Source organism: Prinia subflava, chromosome 7 (genome assembly GCF_021018805.1).
Source record: "Prinia subflava isolate CZ2003 ecotype Zambia chromosome 7, Cam_Psub_1.2, whole genome shotgun sequence".
NCBI classification, from domain to species: Eukaryota; Metazoa; Chordata; class Aves; order Passeriformes; family Cisticolidae; genus Prinia; species Prinia subflava.
The window spans coordinates 33,093,999-33,113,258 of record NC_086253.1 but is presented as its reverse complement, the minus strand read 5'-3'; the positions used below and the strand labels follow the sequence as shown (position 1 = coordinate 33,113,258).

General features: G+C 38.8%; 1 protein-coding gene across 1 annotated transcript in view; it reads left to right on the top strand.

Annotated features, from left to right (window-relative positions):
• The window catches only part of SNX25 (sorting nexin 25), a 100,942-nt gene that overhangs the window by 41,355 nt on the left and 40,327 nt on the right, over positions 1 to 19,260 (top strand). The window contains exons 6-7 of the mRNA XM_063402109.1: positions 2,427 to 2,497; positions 12,791 to 12,981. Of these exons, the coding sequence (XP_063258179.1) occupies positions 2,427 to 2,497; positions 12,791 to 12,981 (262 nt within the window). The remainder of the gene's footprint in view (positions 1 to 2,426; positions 2,498 to 12,790; positions 12,982 to 19,260) is intronic.

Here is a 19,260-nt window from a genome sequence, read left to right as displayed (position 1 = left end):
TGTTGGGGGAAATGGGGTGAGAAAAACAAATCAGCAAAGCTTTCACAGAAGGGACCATTGTATGGTTATACACAAATGTCCTTCAAACTCACTCTTTCTAATGTTTCATTTCTTTGATACTTGTCATGAAGGGAGGCCTACTTTTATTCCTGTATTACCAAGTTTTCACAAAGACTGTTGTCCCTATGTCTTTCAAGAAGAAAAAGTTAAACAGTGAAATTTCACCTTCATTTCCCCTCAGACAGAAGTTAGCATGGATTAACTGGAATTCTGCTATGAATAAGGAAGAAAAGACGAATTCTTTCACATCAGATGTGAAACATTTACTTTCTCTTGTCAGATGAAGACTAAAGATAAAAGACATGCTGAGTTAAAAACATAGTTGAGAACGAATAGTGATAAGGAAATAAGCTAGTGAATAGTTTTTTTATTCTGCTCTCAGGATCAACATTATATTTATTCAAATATTTATTATTAGAGCAGCAAAATGTCACAACACAATTCACAGTAAGAAAGACCATTACTGCTGGCTCTATATCATCTTTTACCTAAGAAATGAGAGAAGTGCATGAATATAACAGAGAATAGGGAAGAAGGAAATAATGTGGGTATAAGGCTATGAAGGGTCCAGTTTATCAAGCGCAGTCACTTCTTCAAAGTTAAATTAATACATCACATTTAAAGTGTCCTCAGATGTTTATTCACCAACACCACAGAATATCTAGCAGCTAGAATATTTGGAACAGAGTTACAGGGAGAAAAGGGTCATGGTCTGGCAGTATAGTAAGAGGGTATTTCTGTGGTGCAGTGTTGTACAGCACTCCCATTGAGCAGTGAGAGCCCAGTGCTTGGGAGGAACAGACTAAACAGTATCTTGGAGCATGTAAGTCCAAGCATCTCCCATACTTAATGTAATACAAAGAATAGGAAAAAAGAAATTTTAAGTGTTGAGTATTGGTAATAAAAACATGTGAAACTGTGAATGTGAACAAATAGGAGTAAATCTGGAAAGAAGAAAAGTTACAAGATAAGTGGGAACTATCTTCCATGTGTTGGTTGTCTGTACCTTGTTTGATAAATTCATGATTTCACAGTTAGCCTACACCTGAGTGAGGTGAATGAGTGTCATTGCAGTGCATTTACAGATCACAAATCAATGCATCAAAAGTCTAAGTGAGCTGCCCTGAATAATTTGGGATGTCTTTGTCTGAGTGAGGAATTGACTGTGGGACTTCCTACACACCACACCACCCTTACTATGGGGCTGCTCTTCCTCTGGGTGAGAACTGTGGTGGCGGGTGGAAACAATCAAAGTACAGTAATGGCAAAAGGAAGTTGTGTTGCAAAAATTACAGGTTTTCAGATTTCGATTTGATAATTGAAGAATTTGCTGCAGAAATAAAAAATCTGGAAATGTAGTTGTGAGTGCATGCTGTGTATATTAAACTGTCTATACAAAGGGCCAGAGACAATCAAAATCCTGAAAGAGTTATAGGAGGCAAGAGAAATAGGGGGAATTAACTGATGTTGGTGAAAAAAGTTTACATGAAAAAAGAGACATATGTTTTAAGGATCACATGTTCTTTCTTAAAGGGAGAATAAGTAGTCACAGAAATAGCAGCCTTTCTAGGAAGCTTCAGCTTTCATCTAAGAGTTAACTTGATAGATAGCAAATTCACTGGAATACTTGCTTTCTTACCAGTACTAATAGCTACCAAAGTAAGTGCATTGAAAGGAGTTTGAGTGTTATGACCAGAACTTTGACATTTACAAAAGACTGAACTGGCAGTCGTTTTCTTTGCTGAGTGCATAGTATTTGCTACTTACAAAATCAGTTTTACTTAAAATTCAGTTTGCTAGCTGCATTAACTGTCTGCTATTGTGTAGTATAGCTTTAGGTGATAAACATGTTTTAATTATTCCTGGAGTGTAGTACTTTGATGATTTACCTACTTTAGGTGTAGTTTGTTTCTTCTTACAAATTCATAAATGCTCCATATATGTATTGAACGGATTAGCTGGAAGAACCTTACGGACAGCTCTTTTCTTTTAAACTGAACTACCATCCTGGTTTCCTACAGGAAACTTACATTTAATGTTTAGAGTGTGACTTTATATTGTATTTACTGACTATTACCTGTCTGTGCAATGCCATCAGTTGAGAGAAGAGGGCAGTACTATTGTTAGTTGAATGTTTTCTTTTTGTTTCAAGATAATCTGTTTCCACTGCTCCATGTGCACACTGCTCCTTAGGTTACAGGTATACTGTAAGATTAGTCTGCTTCCAGGTGAGGAGAAAGTAGTATTTTGATTTTTATTAATTCTTAAGTGTGCTGTATGAAGAACACATTGTAAAAAATTAATACTATGTTTTTCTTCTTCTCCTCCCTCTCTTCACCCTTATTCCCTACTGTTCTTAAAATTAGGTATCAGATTGTAGTGGAAATAGTTCAGGCGACCACAATCAGCAATATTCCCCAAGTGAAGAGACAGAAAGGTAAGATTCCATTTTTAAGTCACATCTGTTGTTTTCATTTTGAAAAGCTGTTTGAACTCCTGTCATACATATGCAATCAGTGTGTGTGGGTTTTTTAGACAGATTTTGGGAATGCTGTGCCTTCAGTGTTTTGGTTCTGTTTCATTTGTCTGAATCTTCCAGAAGCTCACATGGTATGATTATGCCCCCAACCTGTCTTCATTTAAGCTGATGCATCATAAGGAAGGTCATATCTATGATACATTCATTTCAGAACTTGCTGCAACTGGGATTTCTGACATTACAAATTCATATTCTGAGAATCATATTTCCACTTTCTTTTTCATACAATCTGTTCTTCAAAATCTCAGTCTGTTCTCTTTTCAAAACACAGAAGAAGGAATGATACAGCATAATTTGTCAGTCAGACTTTACTTTGACTCTCCAATGTATTTTTTTTGGGTTGCAATAACAAGTGCTCTTAAATCTTTCTGCAATGATTGGGCAATGGCTCCCTTTTTAAAAGCTGTGCATATTACAGTTGTACTAACTTTTATTACATATACTACTTTTTATGGTTCTCAAAATATGTAAAAACTGAGGTATGTCTTCAGGAGGTGATCTTAATGGCGAAATTCCAGACCAAATAATTGCTTAGGCAGGTATACTTTAGTTGTATCAATGCATAATAAAAAGGCAACAGATAATATAAATAATTTCTTTATAAATAAATCAAAAAGATTTTATATTCTCATGTAATCTCCATCTCTCTCTAGGTTAAAAAAATCCTTTTCTAGTTCCTTGTATCAGAAAAGAAAAGTTTAAAAAGCAATTCAGGTGTAATGAAAAACACAGAAACAGAAAGTGGACGCGCTATGGGGTGGGGGAATTTTGGGCAATCTGAAAAGCTTGAGGTCCATGTTCAAGTTTTGGAAGGTATAATGTTGTCAACACTGGCAATGCTTTTTGTTTATACTCTTAAATAGAGCTAAATGTGCATTCCAGTAGGATATCTTGCTTGTATCAAACCAAGATAAAAGGAGAAGTACGTTGGTTTTTATTCAAGTGTACATTACAGAAATAGATATTAATATTTTTCAGATGAAAGGTAATTGAATGGAAAGTCTGTTTCATAAAGGAAAATGAGAACAGGGAATTTAACGCTGAGAACATTATGAAAAATCTCACTAAGCCTGTATTTCCATTTATGCTACCATTGGTCTTTTTGAGACAATAATTGATTTGGGGAATATTTTCATACAGTTTAGGTTTCTACAATTATTTATTTATTAATTAATTCTCCTCTATCTCACTTGAGTTACCTGTTTAAATATCTACTGAACAGGTTTTTTTTGAAGCTACAATTGTCTGGTACTGCAGAACAGATACAAAAATATTTTAGAGCTGGTGGTATATGGTAAAGTGGATTCTGCATTTTTATGGGCTCTTGATTTCAACCTGTAGCAAAAAAAGCCAAAACAAAAAACAAAACAAAAAAAACCTAACAGAAATTTCACTAGCTGATGTATTGAAGTTTTGTATTATGATATGGACTTTTTTTTTGTTTATTCCTATGGTAACCTTGTATATCATTTAAGGGTTGATTACCACTGCTGACTCTGTTAGCCATTGGGACTACTGGGGTTAACTCTTTTGTTTATTAAATAGCCAATGGTTATGCACATTGTCTGAAGAAGGTGATGTTTTTTTGCTTGCCACATGTGAAACAGTATGTGCAGCAGAGGTATGCAAATACCATCTTTTTATAGTTCAAACAAATTTAGGGTAGATTTTTCATTTCAGTTATTCACTCAGGTTTTCATCTAACAAAAAAATTCAGGCTCCATGTATGTGCAATAAACTCTTAAGAGGGCTATCAAAACTGTGGAGGGGTAAAATCTAGTTCTGAAGACTGTTTTGTGCTTTATTTTTCCTAAAGGAGGTGGAGGCATTTTACCTAATGTGGTAATGAATCTAATATGTTCCTGAATTTTAGAAAGAAAAGGTTAGAGGAAAAACTGTGGTACCCTTCTTAAAACAAACAAAAGCCAACCAAAAAACACAGCACAACTCACTGCTGACCTAAAGACTGTTGAAATCTTGTAGAACAGACTACCATGATACTTAGCATCATGTTTTGATGTTTCCTTTTCTGAATGCTACAGCATAATGATACCCCTGGATTTAGTGGTGGATAACTAAATGTAAGCTCTATGCACAATGAAAGTGTGTCTGCACAATCTCATTCTGTCGTTCTCTTTTTATCTTTTCTCCCAGCATGTGGTGCATACCTGCAGTGATGAGTGAGCATGGCAGCTGGCCGTATATGACAGTCCTTTCTTTGCTGCTAAATGAGCTCTTGCCTTTTGTGTCAAGGGCATCTCTTAGCTTTGACCCCAACCTGGTGAGCAATAGTTGAGAGATATCTTACTGGTAGCTATTGCCTTTTTGCAGTGGCAAAGTTGGGTCCTGAAAATGTAACTGCTTCTTTAGTGCCTGGGTGTTCAATTAGAGCAGCTGAACTCAGCTGCCAGCATTCTGTTGAGCCTGACGTCGGCTCTCAAAGTGCAAGAGCAGAGTAAGTGTAGGTAGTATGTGCGTGGATATAGAATCATAGGGTGGTTTGGGTTGGAAGGGACCTTTAAAACTTGTCTGCTCCAAATCCTGTGCAATGAGCAGGTACACCTTCAGCTAGACTGCTCAGACTCCCATCCACCTGACCTTGAATGTTTCCAGGGATGGGGCATGTAACCACCTCTCTGGGCAGCCTGTTCCAGTGTTTTATCACCCTCATTGTAAAAGGCACTCCTTTTATATAATCCAAATTGGCCCTCTTTTGGTTAAACCATTTCCCCTTTGTCCTATTGCAACATGCCCTGCTAAAAAGTCTGTTCCTATCTTTCTAACAGGCCTCCTTTAATTCCTGAAGGGCTGCAGTTGTGTGCCCCCAAAGCCTTCTTGTCTCTGGCTGAACAATCCCACCTCTTGTAACCTTTCTTGTTGGGAGAGGTGTTCCACCCCTCTGATTATCGCCATGGCCCTCCCCCAGACCTGCTCCAACAGGGCCATGTCTTTCCCGTGCGGAGGTCCCCAGAACGGGATGCAGCACTCAGCTGGGGTCTCACATGAGAGCAGTCTCAGCCTCCATCAGTTTGAAAGATGGGAGCTTCCTGAGGCAGTGTTTTCAATAGAGGAAGGTCTAACAAAAAACCTGAGGAGCAGTTAGTGTAGCGGAGGTGGCCGAAACTCTGCAGTATTGAGCGCTTAGCTACTACTTACATTTTTTCTTAGCAAAAGAAGTGTTGTGCATCCACATGAGTGGGAGTAAGTATTCCTGAGCAGGATTGTGGACCTTTACTATTGGTTAAGGAGTCTCTAAAACTGACCAAAAATATTTCTTTTTCCTAAAAAGGTTAGGTGTGTATTATTAAAGGATGACTAGCCTGAGGACCAGATTTCAGACTGATGACTTCTCATAGGGACTACAGTTACCTGACCTTTTTACTATTTTTGGTGATACCAAAGTATGCATTTAATGTTGGTGCCCAGTAAGGTGTGAGAGGAAGGCTTGGTCAGTAAGGACAGGATTCTTTACACTTTTTAACTAGTCCTGGTGCCATCTATTGGCAAAATATTTAGCTGTTGGGACACTCCAATAAATTCAGAAAGTACTTTAAAGTACTTCTACACATCATTGTATTAAATACTCTGTAGTTAAAAATGGCACATTATAGGTTTTTTTTTCTTTTCAGATTTCTATCACTTGAATCTACTGGTATGTGAGCATAAGAGAGCAAAAAAAAATGTACAAAAGCATATGATTAATGTTAAGCAGTAAGTTTTGCATTTGACTCCCTGAGAGAGTGAAAGGTCTAAAATGTAGAGACACAAAGAAATGTGAGATGTTTGCACTATGATGCCAGCTATGGGTGGGTGATAAAATTTCTGTGGCCGGCAGAATTGCTTTTGGCCGTTGCTGAAGCTGAATAAGAAACATAACACAGCATTATTGTTTCCAGAGGTGTAGATAGTTTATTTTGGAGCTGTGCAAGCCACTGTAAACAGAAGCTGTTACCTTGCATGCTGACACTGCACTACTTCCCTCATTTACACAGGCACAAAAGCACAGAATCTGGTGTGTACATGTATCTTACTTCACTTCTGCAACAGTGCCTTCCTGTCTGTCTTCTTCCAAATGGTCATGGTCACTCAAGTGGTGACTGCAGGAGGCAGCTTGGAGCTTTTGGTGGTAGTTTTGTTGTTCTTGGGGTTTGTGTTTGTTTGTGTTTTTTGTTTGTTTGTTTAATTTGTGTTTGAATTATCTTCCTGTTGGTATTTTCAGATGGTACCCCTCTCTGCAGTCACATGTGCTATGATTAAAAGAATAATCACATCCTTCTACACCTTTAACTATAAACAACTCTCCTCATCTTATCTTTTGATATGGATTCATTCTAAATACTGAACCAATTAAAATTTAAGCTAAATTTTAAGTATTTTAGTTGTTCGTTGGTTTGTTTTATTTTTCTTTTACATAACCTATCTTATCTGCTAAAGATTTTTGAAGGACTCTAAATGCTTATCTGAAAATGTTTACTGCATTTTGATCTATTAAAGCAGTTTGTAAGAGGACAAATACCTGGATTGGGCATAATAGCATGAATGACAGATAATATGTGAATTTCTAGAAGCAAACGTAAATCCTAATTTTTGTAAAGGTTTCAAAAACACCAGTTGGGAAATAGCAACAAAAGTAAGTTGCTGTAATAACTTGATACTGCCTGTAACATGATTAGGAAGCTGCTTAAATATACTGGCTCTAATTTTAACACAGGCATTTTTGTTCTATTACAGGATCCTACCAGAATTTTAGCCAGGTTCTCTTTTACTAGCTGCTTCTTAAAACAACCCCCAAAAATGCATGTACTTTGTCTTAGGGCAACACAGAGCAAATTTCTCAACAGATGTTTTTTTAAAAAGGATTTTTTGTGAAGGGATTTGTTTGATTTGCCTTTTAATTTTCTGTGCCCTCTACCTTACACATGACTTCACAACATGACTGGAAAACACCCTTGGCTGACTGGATGTGACTGTTTTTCAGACACTACAGTGTAATCGACCCCAGAGCATCCCTGTTGAGAAAACTGCTCGTTTTCAAGCAGGGATTGTGAGGCAGATTGAATAAGCAGCCATTCCTGTGTGGAGAGTTCTGCTGCGTTGCAGCAGCAGATTTCTCCTGCTGAGCCTTCCCTCTGTGTGTCTAGATATTTGCTTTTATAAGCAAAGCTGACAAGTGGCACAGAAACAGAACTGTCTGTGGGCAGGCCTCTCAGGTGCTGTGGTTCTGAAAGAGGCTTGAATGTTCAGCTGTAAAAAGGGACTTTAAAATAAACCAAACTGGGGCTGTGGGCTAGCTTGGTTATGTGGGTTGTGATGTGTGTGCTTTGTAAAGATGATAATTTAAAGTGAAGCAAAATGGTTACTTGTGTGTTCCAGCAGATTACAGATGCCATATAACTTAATTATGTCAAAACTGTATTATGATTCCTCCCCGACCTGCATCCTCCACACAGGAATAAACGTTCATATGCCATTATTTTTGCACAGTATTTTGGCAAGGCTTAAAGAACTGACATTGTGCCTGCACATCATGCTCAAGCAGTAAGTGTGGAGGGAATCCATGTGGATGAGGGTAAAGGCTTCAGAGTCTGTGGTACATTTATTCGTTTTTATTTGTGATTTTCAAATCAGCTTTGTAGAGGAAATTTTTCTTTCTGCTCCTGAGGATCCTTTGTGTCTGCTGGTGATGCTGATCAGTGGAAGAGGAAGGGCTGGTCAGATAGATGTGACCAAAGGGAATGCAATGGTGTGCAGACAGAGACTGTCTGTGGTGGGTGTTATTTTTCTGTATAGTAAATACTGTACATACTGACTCCCAGGCTCAGATTTACCTTACTCCTATTTGACTTTTTATTTTTCTCAGCTGTGGCTGTGAGAGGGAGGCTATGTTGTACGACACATTGGTAATGATCAGTGCCTAACTTCTCCATGGTCTCCCTCTAAGTCCCCTTTCCCAGATCTGTTTGTAGAAGTGTTTGGGATTTAACACTTTTTAAACTCAATCTCTTCTCAGACCACAGGAGAGCTGGTTTTCCCTTTCCTTGGACCTTGGGCAGCAGAAGAACAGCACATGCTATTCTTAAAGGTTCTCCTGCTCTCACAGAATTGAACAAATGCTTTTCCAGGCCAATGTGGGCTTTTAAAACTTGTAATTCAAGGTTTCTAAGATTTGGAGGAGGTCTGTAAAGACTTGTAAGTTATAGATAAGGTTCCAGTTACTGCTTACACAAAAATGTGAAATCAGTGTTCACTACTTAAATAGTAGTATGGCATTTAGGATGCTCTGTATGTGCTTAACTGGACTCTTGGAGAAAATCTTGCAGAAAAGCCTTTGGTGGGTGTGTTGCTCCTTCAGTGACAGCTTAGGTTGATCAGTGCTGTTGTACACGCTGCCAAGGTGTCATGGATCTGTAGTTACTGAAGCTATAAAGGAACAGGAACTTGTGTTTTCTGTTTAGTCATGCTTTTGCCATATATAACTTTGTAGGTAAAATGAGAAATCTCTGCCTTCTGCTGGTACTGCTAAGAGAGGGGACAGGGATCACACAGGTTTAAAATACAATTAAGTTTCCCCTTTAAGGAAATTTACACTGGTTTTGTGTATCCTTTAGTCTGCTTAGGGGTGATAAAGTTTGTGTGACATTTTTGACATGACAATTTGGAAGGCCCCATATTCTGACTTAAAAATGGATGATGTGAGTATGTACTTCAGTTTGATGTATTTAATAGATATAAACCTGCTCAAGTAGCAAAACCACCACAGGAAAAAAAAAGAGGAAAGAAAATGAGGTATGAGAAATCACTTTTCAGAAATTGTTTTGGTGGGCTCCAGGATATGTTTCTGGGGATGTACTTCTAGCTTAGCTCAAATCAGGATAGTTATGAGTGATTTAGAAGACAGTGTGGAAGCTTTGTCAGAAATTATTGCAAATGTGCGAAAATGTGTAGAATAAAATAATTTGCACAGGTAGCATAGCTTTGATTGCTTGGTAAGTTTGAGCTCATTTGAACCATTTGTATTTTAATGTTGTTTGGTGCAATTTAAATTCTCTACAACTGTTGATTGATAAGCAGAGTTTGAAATTTCTGCTTTTGGTACTAATTGCTTTGGGTTGCCTTTGGGAGAGGTGCACAGTACCCTTTTGGAATTTGAAGTTCCTCCATGCAGTACATGTCCTGTCAAAATTTCCCCAGGTAAGGAGAATTATTTTGAAGGAAGTTAGTAAAAGACACTTTGCTCCTTTGGAGATGGAGGCTCTGCTTCATTGCTGCTGGTAAACATGTATGCAGCTTGTGGGGAGGAAATCCCAAAATAGCATATTTCTTGTCTTGCTGATGAGGAGTGAGTTTTGTTTGTTTTAATAATATTTTTTTAGAAAAATACCCAAACTGCAAAGTTGTTAATAGTTAAAAAAATATTACTCAAAGGATGCTTTTTTACCCCTTGCATTGTGGTGAAACAATGTCTTAGTAGCATAAATCTACTTCTTTTCCATTTATTGAAGCTTGCTGGAGGGTGTGTGAATACATGCAAGCCTTTTCTTTTGTGCCTTTCTGGTTTTATTTGGTTTATGCAGTGATACCTGAATGTAATGAACATCATCTTTCCTGATACTCAAAAATGGGAAAAGGCACTCTTAATTCTGTCTCAGTATTTTGGTGATTGTGGAATCAGACAAGAATCGATTAAAAAGAGAAGTCTTTATAACTTCAAATGTTGTTTTGATAGTGCTTAATATGATAAAAGCAGAGCAGTTTTGATCTGAAAATCTCTAAAATCTCAAAACCAGATTAGGATTTGGAAAAAATCAGTGATGCACCTAACCTTCTCCAGTTGTGCTGAAGATGCTCCTCCTGATTTCTGCTGGCTTGTCTTTCATAATTTGGAAGAGGGAAGCATTAGTGTTAGCCCACACTTCCATGCTGTCTCTCCTGCACTGTAGCATGTTAGCCACATTCTGTGCTGCTCTGCTTCTCCTCAGCCTCTTGTTTATTTGTGAAGGACGTCACCGCCAGGCTTTCACGGTGACTAGTCCTGTTTATCCATGGAGCAGAATCAGGCTGGCAGCTGATCTTTACAACTGCCCTGAGTGATGCTTGGGTGGAGTGGCTCCTTTTGGATATGAAGAGCTGAGGTAAATGTTTCTGAAGAATCTCTGTTAAGACAGGAAATAATCACTGGAAATGGTAGGCACATTAATCTCTCCTGGAGGCCTGCTGCAGTCACAGGATGATAAGATTTCAGGTAAAGCAGACGTGTACTTTGAAAACCCTTCAAGAACGCCTTGTTTCCATCAAGAGGGGTACTTTTGCTTTAAGAAGGCTGAATGATCATTGCATTATACTCTTTGTGAGTTCAGAAGTGTGGGGTTTCAAGTGTGCATTTTGAGCCCAAAGCATTTAAACTATTGAAAGAATTGATAGCTTCTAAAAAATCATCTTAGAGTCAAGTGGAGCAGGGAAAAGGTTGGGGTTTAATCTTCACTTTAAATTTCTGTTTCTGTATTTGTAATAGCTGTAAAAGTTTTGATTTGGGGGAGAGCATAGTTTTGTCCTTAAGATCTTTTCCCTTCCTTTTCTCTCGTTAATACTGGTACCTCTGTTTAGGGAACTGAAACACTAAATTAAGTGCTCTGTTGACTTTGCTGTGGAGATAACATGCCAGGAAAACAGATGGTTTAGGTTTTTTTTTTTTTTTGGGTTTGGTTTTTTTTTTTTTTTTTGGCAAAGTAATTATATCATTTACTTCAGTGAATATCATCTTTTTAGTTCACTATTACATGGCATCTCAGATGCAAATGATACTCATCCATTAAAATACTAAGAGTATTTGTATCAGGAAGCATCCCTATCAACAGAAATACATGAAGCAAATCAAGTGAGTTTAAAAATATGGGCAAAGATAATGGGAGAATATCTGGACTCAGTTATGTGTAGAACTTCAGGGAGCTCCATGTATGTTGAATTGTCCTTCAGTATGCAAATGACAAAACTTAAGAGTTGCATGCAATACTTACATGTGGCTTTGAGGGGGAACTATAAGGGTAAAAACTGTTGTAAAAGGAGAAGTTGCCGTAATGTATTAGGAACTTGTTTAAAATAGGGATTTTAAATAGTTTGTGAGAGATTTCCTTTTTGCTGTGTGTGCATTCACAAACCTATGTAGTTGTTTCTTAACAGCAAGTTCAGTGAACATTGAATGCTGTTTTTATTTACATGATTTTGCTAGCATTTAATATTTTGAAAACGGAGTAGAATAGATTTTTGCTATTTATCCCTGAGCAATCAGATAATCAGGAGCCAAGTAAAACCCAAGTACTTTGCTACTGAGTAATAGCTGCAGCCCAAAAAAGCATGAGTGTTATTGAGCAAGAGGAAAATAAACTGGATAAATGTGAATGAGCTGTGGCCTGCAGATATTAAACATGATTTCCACACAATAAGGTTTTATATCTGCTTTATCTGCTGCTCCTTTTTTTAGACCCTGGTAAAAGGATGGAATGTAGAATGCACAAACATTACACTGGCTATTACGAAGTCTTATTCAGCTGACTGTCATCTTGACATTACTTTTACCAGTACTGTGCAGTCTTGATGTGGCATTATAAGATTTTTTTTGCTTAGTCATCTGACCATCTTGAGTGAACTTTGTTCAGTTGTCTGGAGGGGATATTGTATGATGTGCTGTTCACATCAGGCACAAGGAGTTTGGCTTGGCAAATGAGATGTGTGGGAATGTGTCATGCTGGGCTGGGGAGGTGAGAGCCCAGTCCCTCGTGACTTCAGGCACTCAGTGCTGTGTTAGTAAGGTATATAGGCCATCGGCTCCATGTGTTATCATGTGCCATGGCTGTAGGCAATTTCCTTAATGCCATCTGATAAGTGTACATCCTGTAGTGGAAGTCTTGGGCTGTGTCTTCCAACAAACTATAAGAAGAGAGCTGGAGAGGTTGGGATTTGCTATGCATTTGAATAAGGATTTTTTCCCCTCAACTCCATTGTGTAAACCCTTGAGTTACCTTTGCAGAATGTTTCAAAATCATCATTCTGTTTCAAATACAAACTTGCCAGTGTCTGCACTGATGAGCGTAGTTGATTCATGAATCACAGATGCTTTGATCAGACAGGTCACAGAAGCAGCGGTACAATATTTTCACGTTGTAAAATACTGTCTCTGATTTGCTTTATTCTTAGATTCAAAAGGCAAAGAAACTGCAGCAATGAAAGCTGACCTACTGAGGGCTCGCAATGTGAAGAGGTATATTAATCAGCTGACAGTGGCAAAGAAGCAATGTGAGAAGAGAATAAGGCTCCTGGGAGGGCCTGCTTATGACCAGCAGGAAGATGGCATTTCTGATGAAGGTGACGGCCCTCCGAGTCAGAAGGTATAAATGGCATTGTCTGAAGGTCTTTCTGAATGTGTTACCACTGGATCATGTTACCTCACTGTCGTTAATCCCTCCCTTCCCCCAGGAGCCAAGTACAAATTAATTGCTGCATGGTTTATTTACCTTGGGAAAAGATTACTGAAGTACCTGAAAAAAACACATTGATTTTTTGGCTTGGAATATTGGAATGTGAAACTTCATAAAGGACTGAGTGGCTTGTAAGGACGTGTGATTTTGCAGACATACCACCTGTAGGGAGTTAATAAGGACATGGCAGCAGCTTTTGTGAAAGTGGCAACTTGCTTTCAAATAAGACTGGCCAACGTATGTGCCATATGTCTTTAGCCCTCGTTATATTTACTTTAGGAAATGTGTGTGGGTTTTGAAAATACTGAATTATTCAAAAGTAAATGCTTATGGAATGCAATTGACAAAACTCAGGGCAGTTGTTGCAGAAAAACTCTGGTAAAGCTGCTGTGACTGAATGCAGGTTTTCAATATCACTGCAGTCTGGAATTAGAAGTAACTATTGTTGTGTTGGCCAGCGTCTACAGAAATAAAATGACTACTTAGCCTTGCAAATCTTTAAAAATTTTAGCAACTTCGTTTGTAATCCACTCTTTTACCTTTGGGCAAAGCACAGTAGCTTATATATTCAAATGTGAAAAGATTTTAATGTTTTTCATGTAGGTAGGAGATAGCTTATCTCTTCATGCCGGGATCTTTAATTTTCGATATGTCCTTATAATAATTGTAACTTAGTAGCATGTTAGAAAAAGTGGAATAATGGACAAATAGTTCCTATTTTTGTATTTTGTTTTTCTTGAGTAAAGTCTGAAACACAATGACTCTCTACTCCCCACTTGTCCTCAAAGTATGATTTCAGATGGTGTGTCATAGATTGTGCCAAGACAGTCCTGATCTCTTTCCTGAAGCTGGGTGTAGCAAGTGGTGCCAAGGAAAAAAAGAGATGGGAGCATGTGGCTGCACTGCATGAGCCAATGATGCCACTTTTGATGCCTGCTGAGGCGTTATGAACTTTTCTGGATAGATACATGGAGACAAAAGATTGTTCAAGAATGGAGCCCAGTAGTGAAGATGCACTTTATAGGGGCAGGGATTGGTCAGGAATATAATAAAATACAACATTATAATTAAAATCAAAGAAATTCCTGAAGTTGATGTTGCATGTTTCATAAACCAAGGGGGCTTTTTAGTGGGAGTTGCTGACCTGGGGTTATATCCTGCAAATACACCAATGAGCAGCTCAATATTGAGTGAACAGTACTATTAATAGCAATAATGACTTCTTGCACAGGCGTTTGCTGTGCTGATGGTGTAAACAGTGTGATCTGAGGCAGTTTTGCTTCTAAGCTTTTGTTGTTTCTGTGATGAAGCCCTAGAACTCCTATAAAGTCATGTCAGTGTAGAAAATAGGGAAACTGCTTCTCTTGTCCCTGATTCTCCCTTGCCATGAAAGAAGCTGTGGGAGGCTGCTTGCGAGATGGCAGCCATGCTGTCCCCTTTTGAGCACAGAAAACTGCTGAGGAAGAGTCTTTCTTCACTGTTGCTTCTTCCCATCCTCTTCCAGCTCTGTGGGAGCTGCATCTGGGTTCTTACTCCAAGGCAGCTGGTGTAATTTTGGGTGTGGGCCCCTCCTATCTGGGCAGTGTTGACTGAACACTCGGGCTCTTTTCTAAGAAAAAGGGAAAGGGACTGTTTGGGATTTAGTAGATAAGATACCTTGGTAGGTTGCAGCTGGTGGCCCATAGACTCCTTAGAGTATGGTTGTGCCAGCTTTTCTGTTAAAGTAGCATCTAAATTGCAGAACTAGCTTTTGTAGAAGAAACTGTATGTTTGCTTTCCTTTCTTTAACTTGCATGAAATAGGTCAGAAATGGGCATTTATTGATGGTGTTTTGAATTAATATTTATGTAAGTGTAGTGCAGAAGCTTGAATACATTATTAACTTTGGGGAATTTCTTGTACTAGCTGAACAGAGTTAACTAGTGAATTAAACTTGTATTTTGATTTCACTTATGCATCCTATAGGAAGCTTTTCCTTGACTGCAGTAGTAGGGGAGTAATGGTATTGCTGGTAAAAAGTCTTTTATGCATGTTCTGATTATGAGCTTATATATGGAGATGGATTATTTGGAGCTGTCAGTGTTCTGTTTGATTATGCAGTCTTGTGACTTTTATTCATTTGATTTTGTACATGTTTCACTTGCCTAATTTTCCTGAATCCAGGTTCTCTAGGGAAATCCTAAATACATGAATTATAATCAAATGCTTACAAACAAACAAACCTCAGCTACTCTCTGAATCTGAATTCTGTCATTACCTGTGACCCTGATTAAATCTCTGCCCATGGTGCTAGATTTGTTTTGGAGAAAACACAGTTTGAGTAAGTGTAATAGATAAAGCATCTCTTTATAGTCAGTGTGTTTTAGTCCTTTTTCTTGGAAACTGTGCCTGCACAGTACTGCAGTAATTAGTTGAATTCTTGTTCTCTGTGTTTATTCAGTGAATGATTTTTTTTTTCTCTGTTGTGCTGAGCACAACAGCCACACCACCTTGCCTGTGAGATTTGACATATGGAGTCACAGCATCTTCTTAGTGGAGCTGTTTTGTGGATCGTGGATTCTAGGAGGGGGTCTAGGGATCTGACCCTTAACTAGCTGTGTAATAGCAAGGAAACTGTCTGAGTGTCTTTTGAGGTGGAACGAGCTCATGTTGCTAATCCAGCTGATGAGGACTAAGGTGAAACTCCTGCAGAAAATCTTGCTTCCACTGCATCTGTGGATAGATGTTGTTTTAACTGGTGACTTACCAGATTTTCGTGGTGATTTCTGAGCTTCAGATTGTAAGATCATGTTATGTCAGGATATATCATGGTACAGAATTTGGGAATATTAAGAAAACAAGCTTCAATTGTTGTCATCCTGTTGCCTAGTGATGGGTTTTCTTATGACAGAAGTATGTTTGTGAACATGTGAGTCTCAAGGCAGGGACTTTTACATTAGTGCATATGCAGTAAAATAGTTAAGTATCTTATGTGGTTATTATATACTTCTTGATACTTAAATAATCATTGCATTTAGTTCACATTGCTGTATGGGACAGAGACCGTGTTCTGATGACTTGCCACTTTTTAAAACATAACAAGATAAATACAGGCTTTAAATTTAGTCAATATATGGAAGAACATTAGTTAAGGGTTTTTTAAAATGCAACTTGGGAAAAGGTATTTATCAGTATTGCTTTTTACATTCCACTTATTCCTGGCTTCTACAAATTAAAAAAAAATAAAAAAAGAAAAAAATCCAAAGTAGCAACCAGAAGTTCTGCAGTCTGACTGTATGCAGTTATCCCAGCAGAAAACTTCCTGTAGTGACCCAAATGCTGTTCATCCCAACCACCTGAAGTGCTATTACCAGCTTTATTTGGGCTGTTCATTACAGGTCAGTGTGGTTGTAGTGGATGGGAATCCAGTGTGTTGCAAAGAAATACGATGCAGTGCATCTAGTCTGTGCCTGGTGCCTGTGCAGACCTAAATTACCTGGTTGTTCTGTGCTCCTGTCCAGAGAGAGGTTGTGACTATCTTTAGGGATTTAACAAGACCAATTCTCTGCTCTGTAGGGCCAGGGACAAGTCTCTTCTTGGGCACGTGCTAGGGATGCTTGTTAATGCACCCCACTTAAGACAAACAAAATAGAAAAAGCTAACCGTTTCCTAGTCTTAGGCAGAGCCTGTGACCAGCTGTGATATATAAATTACATTCCTGCTGAAGCAGGGAATTGATGTGGCAACACTAAAGCTTCTGGTTTTTCCAAACCTGGAAGCTGCTCTTGAGTTAACAGGATTTGAAGGGTTGTTGTGGGGGCTGATAATTCTAAGATTGTATCTGCTAACTGGATATTAGATTGGAAGGTGTACACATGCCCTAATGCCTGCGTATGTGGCAACATAGCTTAGAGTTTTGTGCTGTAATCCATGGTGATACTGAATCATAAAATGATTGCTTGCTGAGCATTACAAATTACTGCAGAACTTCTTCTTTGAATCATAAAAGGAAGGAAGATCCACAGAATAGTTGGGTGCCGAAAAGGACTGTTGTTGTTTTACCCCAGGCAGCAGCCAAGCCCCACACAGCCACTGGCTCAGTCCCCCACCAGCAGGACTGGGGAGAGAATCACAAGGGTAAAATCCAGAAAACTCACAGGTTGAGTTAAAGACGGATTAATAGGGAAAGCAAAAGCCACACACACAAGAAAAGCAAAACAAGGAATGATTTCACTGCTTCCCATGGGCAGGCAGGTGTGCAGCCATGCCCAGGAGAGCAGGGCCCCATCACAGGTAACAGTGACTTGGGAGGACACAGCCATCACTCCAAATGTCCCCTGCTTTACACACTGGGCATGATGTCCCATGGTCTGGAATAGCCCTTGGGTCAGCTGGGGTCACCTGTCCTGGCTGTGTGTCCTCCCAGTCTCTCATACACCCCCAGTCTGCTCTCCTGTGTGGCGGTACCAAAAGCAAAAAAGACCTTTGCTAAGCTCTGCTTAGCAATAGCAAAATCATCTCTATGTTGTTAGCCTTGTGTTTAGTACAAATCTAAAACATAGCTCCTGCCAGCCTCTTAAGAAAGTTAACTCTACCCCAGGCAAAATCAGCACACAGGCATTTTATAATTTTTCACCTCAACACTAAAACTCTCTTGTGTCTATCATTATTGGCATTGCAGCTGTAACATAATGTTTTTAGTATAGCACTGTTAACATATTTAATAATTCCAGGATAGACCAGACTTAAAGAAAAATCAAGAAAACATTTGAGAGGTCTCATTTCTGAAAGGCAGTTAGCTTTTCAGCCCATTAATTTATTTAAGTGTTTTAGTTTGCCGATATTTATTAGGAGATTTATGTAACACTGCTGCTAGGCATCACTGCTTTGATTACCATGGGGCTCTGGTGCAGTGGGCCCTTTGTCAGGTGGGAGAGATGGGTGCACTTGCCTTGCTCCCTGCACAGCATTTGCCCCCAGTTCTTTCTGAGAGGGGTTTGTTTGTTAGGTACCCTCCTTTGTTAGTTACTCTCATGCTGGCAGCCGGAGTGCGTGTAGCCTGGTAATAGAAGCATAGAGACCAAGGTGACCTCTCACTCAAGAAGTGGCAGCACATGCCCCATGTTGTGATTTACTAACTCTGCTATTTTTTACAGAGCTGACAGTCCCTGAGATGGGGAAAACATCTGTTCAAGGGGCTGGAAGACCCTCTTACACTTGTATGTGAAATCACTGTCCTTGGTAAAATGATTGAATAGAGAATATGATGCACGGTAATGAGGCTAAATCACAGACGGGCCTTTAAATTGCCGTGTCTGTGGTGTTCTTTTTGACAGCCTGATCACCGTTTCTGTATTAAGCTTAGCTTGAACAAGGTACTCTCTGCTTTTCAGTGAGGTTTATAGAGTGAGCTTTTAAAGGCAGATGCTCATAGATCTAAACAGTTTTAAAGCTTTGAGCAATGCCATGTCCAGAAGATATTGGTATAGTAAAGAATAAAGAGAAGAATGGCACATGATTGCCACAGGGGAACTTTAAACACACAAATGAAAATTTCATATGAGACAAATATAATTTACTTAAACACTGCCCAAAATTTCAGGGAGCTGTTTCAGACAAAACATAGATGGCTGCTGTTGTTAAAGAACCACGTTTAGCTTGGTTTGGTAAGGCACTGATTTTGTGCCAGTAATTGTGTATGTACCCATGTAAGAGGTTTCCTCACATGTCGCTTGAGATAAGGAAACTGTTTTTCCTACACACAACTTGGTTGTAGAGTTTCACAGGTACTAGGTTTAGGAAAATGAGTGGTGTTCCCAGAGAGGGAGGTATTCCGATGCTATTAGAGAATTTATTAAGGCCTCAATGTCAGAGTTGACATCTTGCTCCATAGTAATTAAACTTTGCTACAAAATGCAAAGGATCATTAGCACCAGTGCTTAAGGATTTTCATTTCTAGTCAAAGAAAAAGGTGTGAGTTGGTTGGTGCCTGTGAGAAACAAAGAAATTAAGACTATTCTGAGTCGTGTGTTTGGGTTCCTGTTATATAAGTAATGGCACTGAGGAAGTGACATGAAAACTGGTTCAGCTGCAAGACTGGGGGGTTGGGGAGAAAAGGTTGCTTGGTTTTGATGAGGTATTTAGAAAATCGGTCCTGTTTTTAAGAGAATGACAAGGTTATTAATTTTGTTCAGTATGGGAAGTTTTGAT